The 16,651-nt window shown below is 51.3% G+C and overlaps 1 protein-coding gene and 1 long non-coding RNA gene across 8 annotated transcripts in view; both read left to right on the forward strand.

The window, feature by feature from the left end:
- Positions 1–3,473, forward strand: part of LOC121016845 (uncharacterized) — a 15,260-nt gene extending 11,787 nt beyond the window's left edge. For all 3 annotated transcript variants that reach the window (XR_005784490.1, XR_005784491.1, XR_005784492.1), the window contains exon 3: positions 3,211–3,473. This is a non-coding gene — a long non-coding RNA (uncharacterized LOC121016845). The remainder of the gene's footprint in view (positions 1–3,210) is intronic.
- Positions 3,474–6,429: 2,956 nt separating this feature from the next.
- TKT (transketolase) overlaps positions 6,430–16,651 on the forward strand; it is a 44,759-nt gene continuing 34,537 nt past the window's right edge. For 2 of the 5 annotated variants that reach the window (XM_040454800.1, XM_040454801.1), the window contains exons 1-2: positions 14,609–14,755; positions 15,300–15,345. In XM_040454800.1, the coding sequence (XP_040310734.1) occupies positions 14,674–14,755; positions 15,300–15,345 (128 nt within the window). In that variant the 5' untranslated portion in view covers positions 14,609–14,673. Of the gene's footprint in view, positions 6,655–14,602; positions 14,756–15,299; positions 15,346–16,651 lie in introns of those variants that run through there. The other 3 variants (XM_040454803.1, XM_040454804.1, XM_040454802.1) reach the window with 3 other exon arrangements.

Genomic DNA, 16,651 nt, shown 5'->3' on the forward strand with positions numbered 1-16,651 from the left:
GAGTGGGAGAGAGCCAAAGCATAAGAGACTGTTGAGAACTGAGAGCAAACTGAGGGTTGATGGGGGGTGGGAGGGAGGAGAGGGTGGGTGATGGGTATTGAGGAGGGCACCTTTTGGGATGAGCACTGGGTGTTGTATGGAAACCAATTTGACAATAAATTTCATATATAATTAAAAAAAATAAAAAATAAATAAAATAAAATAAAAATAAATAAAAGGGTGGATTTTGTGATGTGTTAATTATATCTCAGTGAAGCCATAGTTTTTAAAAAGAAGCATTACATGAGAAAGGAAGGAGCCACGTGTGTCTGGGTCCCAGGAAGTCAAGGAGCTGGTGCGTCATCTCCTGTCTCCAGGTTCCCTTTCCCATCCGCTCCTCCTCCCCATGTGCCTAGGGCCCCAGGGTCTGCAGATGTCCAGGAGAAAGCCATGTACAAAATTCTATTCAATCAAAGAGGATTCTCTCTTCTCATTGACCTTCCTTTGGCGTGCTGGCCACTGGGGTCCAACCCCTCTTAGTGCCAGCATAACACTGCCAAGAATAGCTCCCAAGCCTGTGAAAAAGACAGCAGCCTTGCAGCCCTGTTAAACTCACTTGAACTGGCTTCCTGCAGGCAGAGAGTAGCCCAGCAAGGCTCTGAGCCAGCACTCCAGGCCTGGCACAAAGGGGAAACTCAGCCTCTGTGTTGCAAGCATGAACCCATTTCCTAGATATGAAGAAATTGAGGTCCCGTTCAGAAGGGCAGGGATCCACCCAAGGCCATGCAGGTTTCAGATTCCCTCTTCCACTTTCTACCCTGAGTGCATGCTGGGACATCTCCAGTGAGAGACAAAGGTGACTAAGTCACAGAACCACTTTCTAGAGAGTTCTTTGCCAAATATGTATCAAGAGCTCTAGAAAGTACCCTCTGACCCAGTACTTTCCTATTTGGAACTCTGGGTTCTGGAGATAACCTGCCAGGAGGACAAAGGTTATAGGCACCAAAATGTTCACTGCAGGGTAATATAGAATGGTGAAAAATGGACACACTCCAAATATCCACCACTAAGGGGCGGCTAGTAAATGAGGACATCACTCTATGACAGGACGATACACAGCTAGTAAAAATGAAGTCTTGGAAAAATTTTAGAATGCTGATGAGAAAATGTAGGAGAAAAATGGCAAATTGTATACGATCCTGACAATATGTTAAAAATAATAATTTTTAAAAAGAACCTGTAATAGCAAACACATATTGAGCAATGACTCTAGTTTTCAGCTGCACCTGATACCTGGGGTCCAGATGTGTCCTGCTGCCCGTCTCCAGCCCTTCTCCAAGACCTTGACCTTTGACCCTGCTTTATTTTCTTTATAACAATCCTAATGAATCAATATTCATCAAATGAACAAACAACTTTTAACCTTCTTTGGATGGGATTATGCATGATTTTATTTTACTTTAAAATTTTCCTGTACCTTCTAGGTGTTTTTTTAAACTAATTAATCAATTTATTTTATGTATTTATTTTAAGTAGACTCCATGCCCAAGATGGGGCTTGAACTCACAATTTTAAGACTGAGAGTCACATACTGTACCAACTGAGCCAACCATATGCCCCTATACCTTCTAGGTTTTTGCCCAAAGCATGTTTTACTTTTATTTTTATTTATTTAAAAAAAATTTTTAGTGTTTATTTATTTTTGAGAGAGAGAGAGACAGACAGACAGAGCATGAGCAGGGGAGGGGCAGAGAGAGAGGGAGACACAGAATCTGAAGCAGGCTCCAGGCTTTGAGCTGTCAGCACAGAGCCTGACGTGGGGCTTGAACTCATGAACCGCAAGATCATGACCTGAGTGGAAGTCAGACTCTTAACCGACTGAGTCACCCAGGCACCCAAAAACCTGTTTTTAAAAATAAAAACAAAAGCAAAAACAAAAGTCAACTAAAAAAAAAAAAAAACAACAGAGTTTTCATGAGTTGAACCTTATGTGATCTCACCTTCCTGGGGGCAACATTATCAAAAAAGGCATTTTCCCAAACATGCCTCCAGAATGAAATTTGGGGCATTGAGCGGAAAGATGGGTTTATGAAAACTTAATTAATCAATGTACACGCCTATAGAGAATGCCCGCAGTGGGCCCTCTACTCGATCTTGGTGGCCATGAGGCTAGACACACACTCACATAGGAATTATTCCAGTCCCCTGCAGGCCGCAGCCCTGGATAGGAGTCCAGGAAAGTGTCTGGAGGCCCCCGACTCGGATGCTGGCTCCGATGCAAGCCCAATGCCAGTGCCCAGCCCAGGCGTGCCGCAGGAGCATACACATGGGCCTAGAGCTGCCAAAGCGATGCCCAGCACTGTCACTCAGGAATGCAGCTGCTTGGGACTGTTCACGCCTCATCAGTGCCTACTCAGTGGATGTGCAGGAGCACATCAGGGCAGCTCTGCCCCAAGCTTCACGTGGATAGCAAAGCAAGGACGGGAGGACGAGCACCCACCGCCTGGGGGTGTGCTCCCAACCCCAAAACAGCCAGGGCCGCAGCCTGGCTTATGAAACACAGGGGCAGCTTTACATAATCATGGAAAATCATGAGAAAAAGTGTCTTCATAAAAAGGCATCCCCTGACCTCAACAACATTTTTTCAAGATAGAATTTTGTTTTGCTTTTTTTGGACTAGAAAAGTCATCCGTGTTCACTGGCACTAAATTCCAACAAAAGAGAAATCTGAGAGTCCACCTGCCTATCTCTGCCGGCTCTCCTCGTCCACACAAACTTACAAACACGCACATACAGGGGCAGCATGCACACACATGCTTTTAGCTTTTTTTTTTTTTTTTTTACTTTTTTAATGTTTATTTGTTTTTGAGAGAAAGAGTGCGAGCAGGGGAGGGGCAGAGGGGGAACAGAGGATCCGAAACAGGCTCTGAGACAGCATTACCTGAGCCGAAGTCAGATGTTCAACCTACTGAGCTACCCAGGCACCCCGTTTTGTGTTTTTTTTTTTTTATCTTTGACAGAAGTAGAATCACACTCTACCTGCTGTTCTACACCTTGCTTTCACCCTGTTACCAACATATCACGACATCTTCCCACCAGATGCTGAAATTTCAATGCTTAACCGGCTGTAGCATATTCAGCCCTAGAGGGCACCCAGCAAAGCATTGACCCCAGGTCTGTTCAGCTCCAGAACCCAAGTCCTAATGGTCTTCTCGACGTTTTTCTCTGCAGAGCTCTTAGAACCCCCAAACAGAATTGCCTGAGAATCTTCTTAGAAGCACAGGCCCCACCTCAGAGACTCTTGATTCAGAAAGTTAGATGTGGTGCCCAGGGAGCCGCATGCTGAGTAACTGCTTCAGGCAATTCTAATGATGTAGCCACTGAGAGGACTGCCAAGTCTGGTCGTAGGGGCCATTAAGGACCTGCATTTCCCCCACAGGCCCTCCTGATTGTGGTCCCCAAGTCAATAAACTCTGAGTAAATGAGTAAACCCATTTCTGAGGTTTGGTCTTCATGCTGATCTGGTAAAATGACCACTCAGGCCTCTGCCAATCCCTGTCCTCTGCTGCCCAGACCTGTTTGCAGCCAGGGTTTCCCTCAGGATCATCTCCCAGGTATGGAGCTTGCTGTCTAAGGGCATGGGCATTGTGGGAGCCTTTGTGCTGGAAGGGCTGGCTGGACGCCATGGGCCAAGCAGCAGAAGAAGCTGGGCCTTGGCTCTGCCCTGTGCCTTAGTTAAAGCACACAGGCTTTACAGGGGGCCACGAAGGTGCTGTGGTGATGCCGCCTGCACTCTCCAGGGCAGGCAAGAGAGGGAAATGGCATGAGTGAGTGTATGTGTGTGTGCGAATGTGTGTGTGTGTGTGAGCATGTGGCAGTCCCATGGTTCCAGCCATCTCTGCTCCTGCTCGCGCCCAGCCCAGCTCCCTGCAGTACCCAGCAGAAGTGGGAGAAGCATGCCTCCCACTCCCAGTCTCCCATACCAGTCGCCTCTGCTCAGCATTGCTGATGGGTCCTGGCATTTCCTTCTGAAATGTAGCTCAGAATTCTGTGCTCAACATTCAGCTCCAGGCAGCCATTACAATCCATCAGCACTGTCGTGGTGACCAAAAGCTACCCCCAATAACAGTGCTAGGCTGTATGTTACCCCTCAGCACCCCAGTTTCCCTCCAAGCCCCTTCCAGTGATCCTGGAGGTCCCATGGGGAGCCGGCTGTGGAAACTTACATGGGGACTTGCCCAGGTTGCCCTAAGTGTGCCCTTCTCCCCAAGTGCTGTGTGGGTCCTGGGGATGGCTCAGCCTCCTGTGCATGACTCTGCTTTCAGGTCGCTGTGGCCTTTTGCTGACACCTGATGCTGGCAGCAGGACAGCTGTGCCACCTCCTATCCTCCAGCAGTGTCCCTTTGTGTCCCAACTCCTAAAAAGCCAGATTCCCTGCCCTGATGTCTCCCAGGGACACTCTGTCCCTGGGTGCAGCTCTAGCAGTTGCTGGCTGTGTGACCTTGGACAAATCATGCAACGTTATACTTTCATTCCCAAGGCATTTACTGAGCACCTACTGTATATGAGACACAGTCGTAGACCCTGGGATAAAGCTCTCCAGGAGGTGGCAGGGGACACCACAGATGGGAAGGAGGGCTGCTCTGGATCCAGGCCATGCGAAGCATTCAGGAATGGCATTACTGACTTGGGGAATAACACATGCAAAAACTTCTAGGTGGAGTGGGCTTAGTGTTTTTTAAGGAAAGCAAAAAGGGTAGTGTGGCTGGAATGGTGTGGGTGTGGGGGCACCATCAGAGGACAAGGGAGAGAGGTGGGAGTAGCAGAGCATGCACACCACAAGGAAATGTGTTCTATGGGTGGAGGGAGAGCAAGGGGAGCTTAGCTGGGAGGCAGCAGAAGTTCTCTCTAGCAGCCCCAGGGAGCATAACCAGGAGGCTGAAAGAGGATGGGGGTGATGGGAAGGGAGTAGAGGAGCAAAATGGCAGCTTGACACCAGACATAAAGCCGTGACCAGCAGGACCCAAGGTCTCCCTCCCGATTGCCATGTGATTTATGTGGTGCATGTGGCTGAATAATGACTCAGGACCTGGGGACAGGAGTACCCACTTGGACAAACACCTCTAGTCAACTCAGGATTCTGGTCCCGAAGTGGACCCTGGGGAAAGAAAGCCAGGAGCCCCTGAAATACGATTGAAGCCAGGATGAAACAGATCTCATTCACCTGGACCCAAGATGAGAAGCTGCCCCCAGGGGACCCTAGAGCCCCATGGTGGGGAGGGGGGCTCCATCACTACTGGGTCTCCAGAGTCTGGTTGAGTCTCCTGCCATCATCAGAGACCAGGGTGGGTGCAGAGTGGCAAGGATTAGTCCCACCGGGCAGATGGGGAAATTGAGGTTTGGAATAGGAAACCACTGTTCTAAAGGAAATAGAGTTGGAAGACACAGAGCTCTCAAATGGTTTCAAAGCCATGTCCTCTTTTTAAAAAAATTGTTAATGTTTATTGATATATTTTGAAACATAGTTCAAGTGGGGGGAGGGGCAGAGAAAGACAGAGACAGAGAATCCAAAGCAGGTTCTAGGCTCTAAGCTGTCAGCACAGAGCCTGACCCGGGGCTCCAACTCATGAACCTCGAGACAATGACCTGAGCCAAAGTCAGATGCTTAACTGACTCAGACACCCAGGCACCCCAAAAGTCGTGTCCTCTTTATTCAGACCCTGCCAGGCCTCTGACCATGATATACCCTGGTGATACCTCCCTTTGATCTTGCAGCCCTTAGGCCCTAATAATTTGTGAAAGGCCTGCCACTTGTAATTTCTCAGTTAACGTCAGCTGGTATTATCATTACTACTACTGCTAATTCTCATTTTCATAATCCCCATCTTATAGGCCCCCAAAGCCCTGGGGCTTACTCTCTTGGGACTGGGGCTTGTAGATAGAGCCATTCTGCTAGGGAAGACCTCTGCACCCACAAGCCATGTGACCTTGGCTGGTCTCAATTTGCTCATCTGTAAAATGGGTTACCAATGAAACCTCCCCTCTCAATTCCACCCAGAGCTGTGCGGAGGAAGGAGACAGAACATTCTGCAGTGAAGATGTGAGTCAGGCAAACTGAGCTAAGCCTAGAACCTGGAGTTATTATTACTTGTCTGTATAATTAATTCCGGCAGGGCAGTTCTGTTTCAGGAGCCTGGCAGCCCCAAGCTGCCCGGCAAATGTCTGGGTCCGAACAGGGGGAGGGGGAGGTGGATAGAGTGGGGCTGGGTCCCTAGGCGCCCAGGACGACGTGGTCCTGGGTTTCCCGGAACGGCGCGGGAAGGCTAGGCTACTGGTCGCTCTTGCGGCCAGGGGGCGGGGCGGGGGCGGGACGAGGAGGGCTCCGCGGCGCAGAGGCCTGGGGTGATGCCGGCGCCCCGCCCTCGTGGGCGGGTCCGGGGAGTCTTAACTCGCCCCTGGCGGCGCCGGGCCTAGGCCCTGCCAGTCATCGCCGGAGCGGTAGTGCAACCCGTGCGTCTCCGCGACCGCGTCCTCGTCCTCCCCATCCGCTTGCCCGCCCGGCCACGCCATGGAGGGCTACCATAAACCTGATCAGCAGAAGCTGCAGGCCCTGAAGGACACGGCCAACCGTCTGCGCATAAGCTCCATCCAGGCCACCACGGCGGCCGGCTCGGGGTGAGTGCCAGACGCGTGGCGGGGGAGGGCGGCGTTCCGAAGGCCGCGGTAACTGTGGGCGCGCCAGCTCCGTGTCGCTCTGCACTAAGCCTCCTCGAGGGAGGCGGCCGGGTCGCGGTCAGGTAGCAGAGGCGCGCGCCTCGCAGGGCCCGGGCCGGAGGCGCCTCCCGCCGCGGCGCGCGCTCTCTGGCCGGCTTCCATCCGGTGGGCCGCGGCTCCCGCTGCGTCTCGGGCCCGCCCTGCCCCTCGCCGGGCGCAGGCTCCCTTGCGGCTCCGCGGCGCGCGGACTGCGCTTGGGAATCCGGAGCCGAGAGGGCCACTATTGTTGCACTGTGGCCGAGAGCCCGGCCCTGTGCCATGCGCTCTGCACGCTCGGCCCTCTGTGGGCGCCACCGCCAACGTTCCACCTTGCGGATGGGGAAACCGAGGCTCTGAGTTTGAGTCAGTTGCTCAAGGTGACACACGGCGAGGGCTGCAATTGAAATGCAAGCTGCCCTACGCGAGAGCGTCTGTTTTAACCCTTCATTTTGCAGGTTGAGTGGGGCCGGGCCCTCTCTCCGCCTCACAACCTCTCCCCTTCGCCTCTTCACGTTCCTGCCACCCTTGCTTTTGGGTCTGATTCTGGAGCAGGGGTCTGCTGAGATGCAGAGTGGGGAGGAAGTGGCCGTGTGGATGCAGAACCCTGGCACGCGGCGTGCAGGGGAGGTCTAAGACGTGACCTGCAGGCCGGAGGCGGGAGGAATGGGAGTGGGGATTTGGAAGGCTGAGAGAACCGAGGATAGAGGACAAGGTCCCAGGGCATGGCCAGCCGCCAGGGGCAGGGGCGGGAGGCCCATCCCCCAACATCCTTTCCCGCCAGCCTTTCTGGCTGAGAAGGTGCTGAAAGGCTGCTGCTGATCCCAGGGAGCCGCCTCCGAAGGTAGCAGGGACATAATGACAGGGCGCTGTGCTGCTGGAGGCAGTCGGTGAGGTCCGTTGAGAGGGTGGGCCAGTGAGTTAGTTACTCCACAGGCTTTTTCACTCTGTAAAATGGGAACAATGGTAGCTCCCACTGAAACTGGGTGGTTTCAGGGATTCCAGCACCTCCCTTGGGGCCTGGCATGAGGCTGCAGAGACTGCCCTGTGCTGGATTGATGAAGAGATCTTGAGGGTTGGGTAGGGGTGATTTTCCAGGAATCTCTCCAATCAAGCTGTGTGTTTAGAACAACCCCAAAATTCTGGCTTCTGGCCAGTGTCATACAGGGTACATTAATAAGTAAATCTCTTCTGACTTTCAGGATGGGTACTCACTCACCTTTTATGCCTTCAAGACCTCCAGTTCTCAGAAGGGATTAGACCTCCCCTGGCGGGCAGCTTCTCCTGCCCACCCCCCACCCCCCACCCCCCCGCCCCATGCATGCTTTAGAGCTGTTATTTCTATCGGGTTTATGTCAGACTTGCCCATTCTGATTGACGTCCCTTGCCTTACTCGCAGTGCCTCTCCCCTGCCAGACACCTTGCAGTGCCCCTCCCCTGCCTGACACACAGTAGGTCCGCACACCTTGTGTTGCTTGCTGGGTACTACTAGATCTCCTTCCCTTGACCATTTCAGTGGGTCATTCACCCTGCAGGGCCTTATTGATCCCTACTGTGTGCTAGGACCTGTCTAGCCAGGCTCTTGGGGATCTAGCTGCAGAGACAGCAGTTACCCGACTAAGTGGTGTTACATATCTGAGCATCTTGCGAGACTAGATATGACCTGCAGACAATTGCAGGGTCCTGCCCCCAAATGGGTATCCCTGGCATGACACAAAGCATCCTTTATTGCTAATGTTGTCTCATGCGTTTTGAGAATAACCGTATGAGATAGATGCTGTTACCTGCACACTTGACAGATGAGGAAACTGAGGCTAGGGTGTTAAGTGAGCTGCCCAAGCTGCTCATTGGTGGCTAGCTATTCTGTGCTCCCGGTGAGGGGCTAGGGTTGATAGGAAGACTCATGGGGCTGGCAGGGAGTGCCAGGCTGGAGAACGGAAGTTGGGGAAAGGAGAAGGCCACGTGCAGTAATGGCAGGTATCAGTCAAGTCAGTCTGAAGGCACTTGGAGAAATTAAGTAACATTATAATGGAAGGGGCCTCCCAGGGGGAAGTTGGAAAAGGGAAGACCAGGTGCAGTGATGGCAGATGTCACTCAGTCTGAAAGCATTTTGAGAGAAATAAGATAACATTACAGCTGTTGGGGGTGGGATCAGTGGCTCTCCTGGGTCTCTGTTACGTGGTTAAAAACCTGCAGGAAGAAGATACAGTGTGTGGCCCTGAGAGACACTCAAGCTTACATTGTAATGCCTTTTGGAGGAACTCACTGAGCTCAAAAAGTGTCCATTTGCCAAAAGGAAGAAAAGAGCATAGAAGACATGATTCCTGTGTTGTTTGTGAGTGTGTAAAGACGCAGGAGAGACTTAGAGCACACTTCTTTTTCAGAAGGAAGTAACACTGCTACACAACCCCTGTCACGAGGGGTGTTCGAGGGTGTGTGCTGAGCTCTGTGTGTGCACAAAAGATGGCAACAGAGGACTCTGGATGTTCACCTTGAGGCCCTACCCACTCCCCACAGGGAGTGAGGCCCTGGCCCAGTCTGGGCAGCAGCCACAGCCAAAGTGACCATCCCTTCGGGACACCCCTTTTCTGGGGAGCTTACGCCCTGGGGGAGAAACAGTGCTTCGGCCAGGTCTTTTCATGGCCCCCCACAGGGGCTGCGCTCACACGTTCTGTGTTCAGGAGGGTTCTGGATTCTCAGGAGCTTTCCCATTCGTCTGCCATCGCTGACCCCACGTCAGCTCCCCAGGCCCCAGGGAGTAAGGACACTGGCCTCTGTGTCAGAGGCGCTGAGGGACAGAGCCTCACAGAGGGTTCTTTGTGGAGGCAGCTTCAACAATGGCCAGGCTTCTCCGGGGTCCTATCCCTGCACATGCTGAGGGAACTGTGGCAGGGAGCCAGCTCATCTAGGCTTTAAAAAAGTGAAACCCGGTGGCCTTGTCAGAAGTGGCCTAGCTGCTGAGGCTGGTGATGAAGATTTTGTAGCTCTCATTGACCGGGGCTCTGGGCTGTGGCATTATCCAAATAGTGCTGAATGCTGTTGGAGGACACCTTTAGAATTAGGCCTGAAGTGTGGGGTGGGGGGAGAGGGGGCATGATTTGTGCCTGTAGCGAGTCCCTTGGGTTCTGACCCACAGTGTTGGGAGGGATACCTGGGAATATAATGTCTGACCAGACCTGGCTGGTGAGGAGAAGACGACAGGAACCTAACCCAGGCCCTGTTCTGAGCATCTGCAGCGTCCGACTTCAGCTCAGGTCATGATCTCCCAGTTTGTGAGTTCGAGCCCCACGTCCGGCTCTGTGCCTGGCTCTGTGTCCGGCTCAGAGCCTGGAGCCTGCTTCAGATTCTGTGTTTCAGTCTCTCTCTGCCCCTCTGCCACTTGTGCTCCGTCTCTCTCTGTCTCTCAAAAATACATAAAAATGCAAAAGAAAGAAAAAAAAAGAAAGAAAGGCCCTTCCCATCCCAGGGAAGTTTCCCCATCTTGAAAGGAGAAGTCCTTAGGTGGTTCTGAGCAAGCTCTGGGGTCCTGCCATCTGCTGTTATGAGCTCCACTTTCTGGTGGTCCCTGTAACTTTGAAGTGACAGGAAGGACATACCCAGCTTTGGCATTCGAGGATGCTTTGGCTGAGTGCTCAGAGGGCCCCTTCATGGCCTAGGCCCCTTTGAGTCTCTGGCCCCGTGTATGCCCTGTCTCTCTGGGCAGAAAGCTGCTGCCTGGGCCTCCTTTTCCTTGGGGGCTGCTTTCCACCCTATCCTGATGCTGATTGAGGCAAGAGCACACACAGCCCGTTGAGATTTCCCCAGCAGCAGCATTTCCCAACTCAGTGTGAAAACACCAGCCTAGAGTGACTCAGTTCTTCGCCTGAGTGGTCAGTGTTTCTTGAAACCAAGAACCAGCTTAAGGTCTGACTGAGATGTTCCATGGTTTCCCGTCAGCTCTGAACGCATTGTGGCCCCTGTCACAGCCCTGGTCCCTGGGCTTTAACTTCCTTAGGCAGCTCTGTGGTCACTAGAGCCTGGGTCACAGCATCTGGAACTTCCACAGCTGTTCGCCCCAGATGCCTGGAGCACCCTGAGGGTGGGGGCCTGCCCGGAGGTCTCTGTGCTCTTGCGCTGACCAGTGAGGCAGAGTCTGCTCAGGCTGTTTGTGGGGGTCTAGGTGAATGACTCCAGCGGCAGGTGGGCCCGGCTGGCTGGGCCTGCACGGTTTGGGCTTCTTGTTCAGAAGTTGCACTTGTGGCCTGAATGGATCTCTGAGGGCTGTATGACGGGACAGGGAAACGCGGACATTCGAGAACTTCCTCCACTGGGGGCTCCCCACCCCTTTTCCTCCTTTGAAAAACAAATCTGGGGGCACCTGGGTGGCTCAGTTGGTTAAGTGTCCGACTTCCATTCTGGTCACGGTCTCACAGTTGGTGAGTTCGAGCCCCACAGCAGGCTCTGTGCTGACAGTGAGGAGCCTGCTTGGTACTCTCTCTCCCTCCACCCCCACCGCCTCTCTGCCCCTCCCCTGTTCACTGTCTCTCTCAAAATAAATAAATAAACTTAAAAACAATCTGCAACAGCTCTATTGGGTATTATATGCAAATCATAACATTTTAAGTGTACAGGCCGTGGCTTTTAGTAAACTTAGTAAATTAACCGTGATTGACACTTCATCAGGACACTTCATCATTCCTAAAAGGCCCCTCTTGCTCATTTGCACTCACTCCCAGCTCCCAGGCGACCACTAATCTAGTTTCTGTAAATTTAATTCTTCTGGGCATTTCATATCAGTGGAATCATATATAATGAGATCTTTAGGGTCTGTTTTTTTTCACTTAGCATAATGTCTGGAAGGTCCTGCATATTGTAGCACGTGGCTGCAGCACTTAGTTATTTTTGTTGCTGAGTATTCCATTGTGCGGGGATATACCACATTTTATCTGTTTAGCAGTTTCTCTTAGTATTTAAATTTTCTTTTTTTTAACATTTATTTATTATTGAGAGAGAGACAGAGCGTGAGTCAGGGAGGAGCAGAGAGAGAGGGAGACACAGAATCCGAAGCAGGCTCCAGGCTTTGAGCTGTCGGCGCAGAGCCTGATACGGGGCTCGAACCCACAAACCACAAAATTATGACCTGAGCTGAAGTCGGATGTTTAACCAGCTGAGCCACCCAGGTGCCCTGATTTTCTCATAGCATTTGCTTTTGTCCTAGCTCTTCTGTTGGTAGACTCTGTGACCTTGGGCAAGGCACTTCCCTTCTGTGAGCCTTAGTGGTTCCATCCTCAAAATGAGGAAGATGTTAACTTCATCTCTGATATGTTAAGTGCAAATATCGAACAACTGCCATTTTTCTGTGCACTGTGCCCAGCTCTTTACACATACACTACCTCATTCCGTGAGGTTCTGTTACTATCTCCATGTTTACCGAGGCTCAGAGAGGTCACATCCTTAGAGACTCAGGGCCAGGATACATCATTTATTCATTTGTGCATTGTGTGCCAGGAGCTGTTCAGGCCTGAGGATACGACAGTGAAAAGGCTCAAAGTCCCTGCCTGCCCGGAGCTTGTGTTGCAGTAGGATAGACAGGCAGAAAATAGGCATGTGATGTCAGGTGGTGGCAAGTGTCAATGCGGGGAAAAAGAGGTCTTTTTATTTTATTTATTTATTTATTTATTTGTTTATTTATTTATTTAGAGAGAAAGAAAGAATCTTAAGCAGGCTCCATGCTCAGCACGGAGCCCAACGCAGGGCTCGATCTCTTGACCATGAGATCATGAGCCGAAAATCAAGAGTTGGACGCTTAACAGACTGAGCCACTCAGCCGGCCAGAAGAGGTATTTTTAGATAATGTGGTCAGGGAGGGCTTCTCAGAGGAGGTGGCATGGGATAAAGCTGGGAAAGTCTGGAGGCAGTCTTTCCAGGCAGGAGCCAGCTAGGGCCATCTGGGAACAGAAAGAGGTTAGGACTGCTTTCAAGGTTCACTTCCACCTTGCACCCTGGGATTCCCTCCTGAGTATTTTTGTTTAAATAAATATATGCCTAAACAAGAATATAAATAATGCTGGGGCACTTGGGTGGCTCAGTCAGTTGGGTGTCTGACTCTTGATTTCAGCTCAGGTCATGATCTCAAAGTTCATGACCTAGAACCCCACTTTGGGATTCTATCTCCTCTCTCTCTGCCCCTGCCCTCCCCCAAATAAATAAACAAACCTTTTTTTAAAGATATATGAATAATGCACATGTTATAAATAACACACTGTATGCGCCTACCACCAGGCTTAAGAACTAGGACATTACAGTGCTTTAACATTCCTGGATGTCCCTCCTCCTCCAGAAAGAGCTACACCCTGAATTTTGCATTTCCAGCCCATTATTTTCCTTATTGTTTTAAAATATTTGTATATCTCTGTAAATAGGATGGTCTTCTCTGGTCTGCAGATCCTTCTGTAGTGCACTTTACTCACATGTGGGTGTTGGGTCTGTGTCGTTCACTCATTGTCCCTGTGCTGCAATGTATTCCCTTACCTGAACATAATGTGATGAGTCTATTTTGTTGATGCGCACATGGGTGGCCTCCAGGAGTGGCCATTGTAAACGATGCAGGGACAACTCCTGTGTTTCCTAGAGGACACATTTTGCTGGGGGAACGTTGCTACTAGTGGAGTTGCTGGGCCTTAGTGAACGTGCATCTGCAGCTGCTAATTGGTTTCTTTGTAACAGTTCAAAGATTACTCGGGTTTTCTATTTCTTCTTGAGTCAGTTTTGATAAGTTATTTTTTTTCTTAAACATTTTCCTGTTTTGAAACTTATTTGCATCAGGTTGTTTAGATATTGTATCATCTGGTATGCCTGTCCTTCCACTTCTGACACTGGCCTTCTCTTTTTCTGGATCTTGCCTTATCAGAAGTTTTCTAAATTTGTACTCTTTTGTTAAGAGCTATCTCTTGGCTTTGATTTTTTTTTTCTTACTGTATATTTGCTTCCTATTTCATGAATTTCTATTTTTTATTATCTTTCTACTGTCTGAGCTCACTCCATTTTTCTAACCTTCTAAGTTGTTTCTTGACTATGGGTTTTCAACACTTGTGATTTTTACTTTCTTCATTGGGTACTTACTTCCTCTTCACAGTAGATGACTTCCTTTGTACTTTTACACGTTGGGGTCTCCCTTGGTGAGGCTGTTTGGCATCCCTGGTTTGTTCTTTTGCTGAGAAGCCTTGTGACTCCTTGTGATTTGGCCCAGCTTGAGTATGGGTGGAGAAGCGTCATTTTTATGGAGACTCGAAGCCATATTGATAACGGAGAGTAGCCTAGTCAGAGGGGTGAGGGACCTTCTCTGCACTTTTCCTGCAGGGAAACTGGTGAAGATATGGAGTGCATGCTAAAGGGAAGAGAGGGGGAACACCTGGAAGAATGTGTCTTCTGCTAAGTGGGACCATTGAGACACTTATCAGGCCTTACTCTAAGCAGCCAGTGCCCTCTTCATAGGTTGAACAAATCGAGGCTGAGAGTGGACCGTTTACTTTGGACAAACTTGTAGTCCCCATGCGTCACAGGAAGTAGGATGTAAAGTACCCTACAGCCCCCCACCCGTCTCTAGCCAGTTTGTATCCGTGGGTGTGTCACAACACCAGGGGTGGGGCCTCCACCCCCAGAAGTCTGCCCCCAGGCAGGCTGGGGTTGTTGGGAAAACTCAGGCCCTGAAGCCACAGACTCCATACACTTTGGGCCCTGAAGTCCCTGTAGTAGGTTGAGCTTACAAGTAACCATCTCCTGTGTGCTCAGCACTCTACAGTTTACAGCCACATCTCAATCTTTGGCTTGTTTCTTTCCTCCTGCCTGCCGCATGGTCAGCGAGGCGTCATGGTCCCAGCCAGCACGTGAGGAGTTGGAGTAGCACTGAGAGGTTTGGCATCAGGTCCTCCAGCAGATGGTGTGGCTAGTGGTGACAGATGCATTATGTTACTGGGCCTCCCGGCACCCACCCCGCCTCCCACCACAGCATCCCCATTTACAAGTGAAGGAGCTGAGCCTTGGGGAGGTGAAGCACTTGTTCTTTCTTTACTCTGTGGGTACCAGGCCAGCAGTGAGGCTGGGATGCTGGCTTTGGCGGGAATAACACTGTAGGCTCACTCACCATGGACCTAGCAAGGAAGGGTTAAAATCAACACTCTTCAGCTTCTGGAGTGTCTTCACGGCTGACCTTCTGCCTCCGTCCGCGTCTCCTCGGCCCAGGCCTGGGCATGCTGCCGCCACATTAAGCCCCTGTGGGGAATGTCACCTGGGTTCACATGGTGGGCGGGGCGGGTTGAGCTGTTGCACCTGCCTTCCTTCCTTCTTCTCTGAGAGGTTGGCCCACTCTCCACCCGCCTCCTTCCCCAACTTCTCATCATGGGGTCATAACTTCCGAAACATGGGGTCCTCAGAGACCGGGCCACCCTGGGAGGCTCGGGAGGCCTGACATCAGCCTAACTGGTGTTGATGGGGATATCCTCCAGCTGAAGTTCAGCACAGGAATGAGGGAGCGGGGTTCCTGCCGGCAGAGCAAGGTTTCCTATTTACATCTCCTCACCTCCCTCTTTCAGGCCTAGTGTCTTTTCCCCATGACCAGGAGTTCATAGAGATGGCTAAGTATAAGATGATTGTGTGCCGGGAATGCGGTACTAAACCAGCATGGGCAGTTCTGGGTTTCTCTACTAATGTGTCTGCGCTGGGAGTGACTCACCCCCTAACCCAGTGGGGGGAGCAGACTGGCAGGGGAGGAGGGAGGTGCGTGTGAACTCCAGATGTTGCATGCCCCCTTGGGTTTGGCATTGGGCATGTTTCCACGTGGACCTCCGAGCAGCATCAGAGGGCTATGCTAAGCTGCATGGAGCGGGTGGCTGGGAGGCACTGGGCTCTGAGGCTAACATATTGACAAAACTGTGGACAAGGGAGGCTTCAGGACCAGCCAGGAATTACAGCATGTCCCCCAGTCTCTAGCCCCAGTGCTGGGTTAATTGTGTGGGGCCCAAAGAGACCTGAACAACTCTCAGCTAAGGTAGAACCTTTGCACTTTCTGTTGTTAACGCAGGTTGTTATTTGCTCTCTCAAGTAACTGTATTTCATAGAGCAAGAGGCTAAAGAAAGGGGAGACCCCTTGACCCCACCACTCCAGGGCCGGAAGGGCAGTCTCTTGTGTCAGTGCCCCCTGCAACCCTTGTTGGGTTTTCATTTTTTCATGATCTTAGCCTTTGTGGAAGATGAGATTATATGTTTTGCCTTTTAAATTCTGCACAAAGGCTTGGCTTTTAATGGCTATACCAGCTTTTAAAATGCCCGTTGAAAAGCTTCCAGGTAACCAGTGATGTCTCGGAGAGCCCGAAGCCCCACTTTTCCGACTGCCGACCCCATGGACTGAGGCTGCTGGGAGATTTGTGTTCATTCTATGAGCCTTACTCCCTCACCCCCCTGCCCATGGCCTGAGAGAGCCAGCACACTTGGCAGCCTGGGAGGGCAGGGTATCCCTCACAAGTGGACACCGTCCTGAGCAGTGCCTCCGGGATATAGCTCACGGGTCGGACATAAAGGGGTCACTGCTTCCCGGTTGCTGAGCTCTCCCAACTGCTGTTAGGAGCCGTGAGGTAAGAACTAGGCTCTACTTTCCAGCCTTGACACTGCCTTGCACCGGGTCTATTCTGGGCCCAGTCTCCGGGGCCCCTTCTTTCTTATTCTAGTCTGGCCCCAGAAATATTCAGTTGCTGTGTCTCTGGGGATCTGGACTCTTGGGCCCCAGGAGGGTGAGACCCCGTGCCACCAATACAGCATCCTTGAGACCCCGTGCAGCCCTCCCAGGAATAGGAGCACGTGGCTCTGATTAGCCAGGCCTGTGACTCCTTAGCACATGCACCCACCAGGACCCCATATGTGGGCCTGAGGTGAGTGCTGTAGGTCAGAG

Source organism: Herpailurus yagouaroundi, unplaced genomic scaffold, assembly GCF_014898765.1.
Source record: "Herpailurus yagouaroundi ecotype Mexico unplaced genomic scaffold, PumYag 213, whole genome shotgun sequence".
Classification (NCBI taxonomy): domain Eukaryota; kingdom Metazoa; phylum Chordata; class Mammalia; order Carnivora; family Felidae; genus Herpailurus; species Herpailurus yagouaroundi.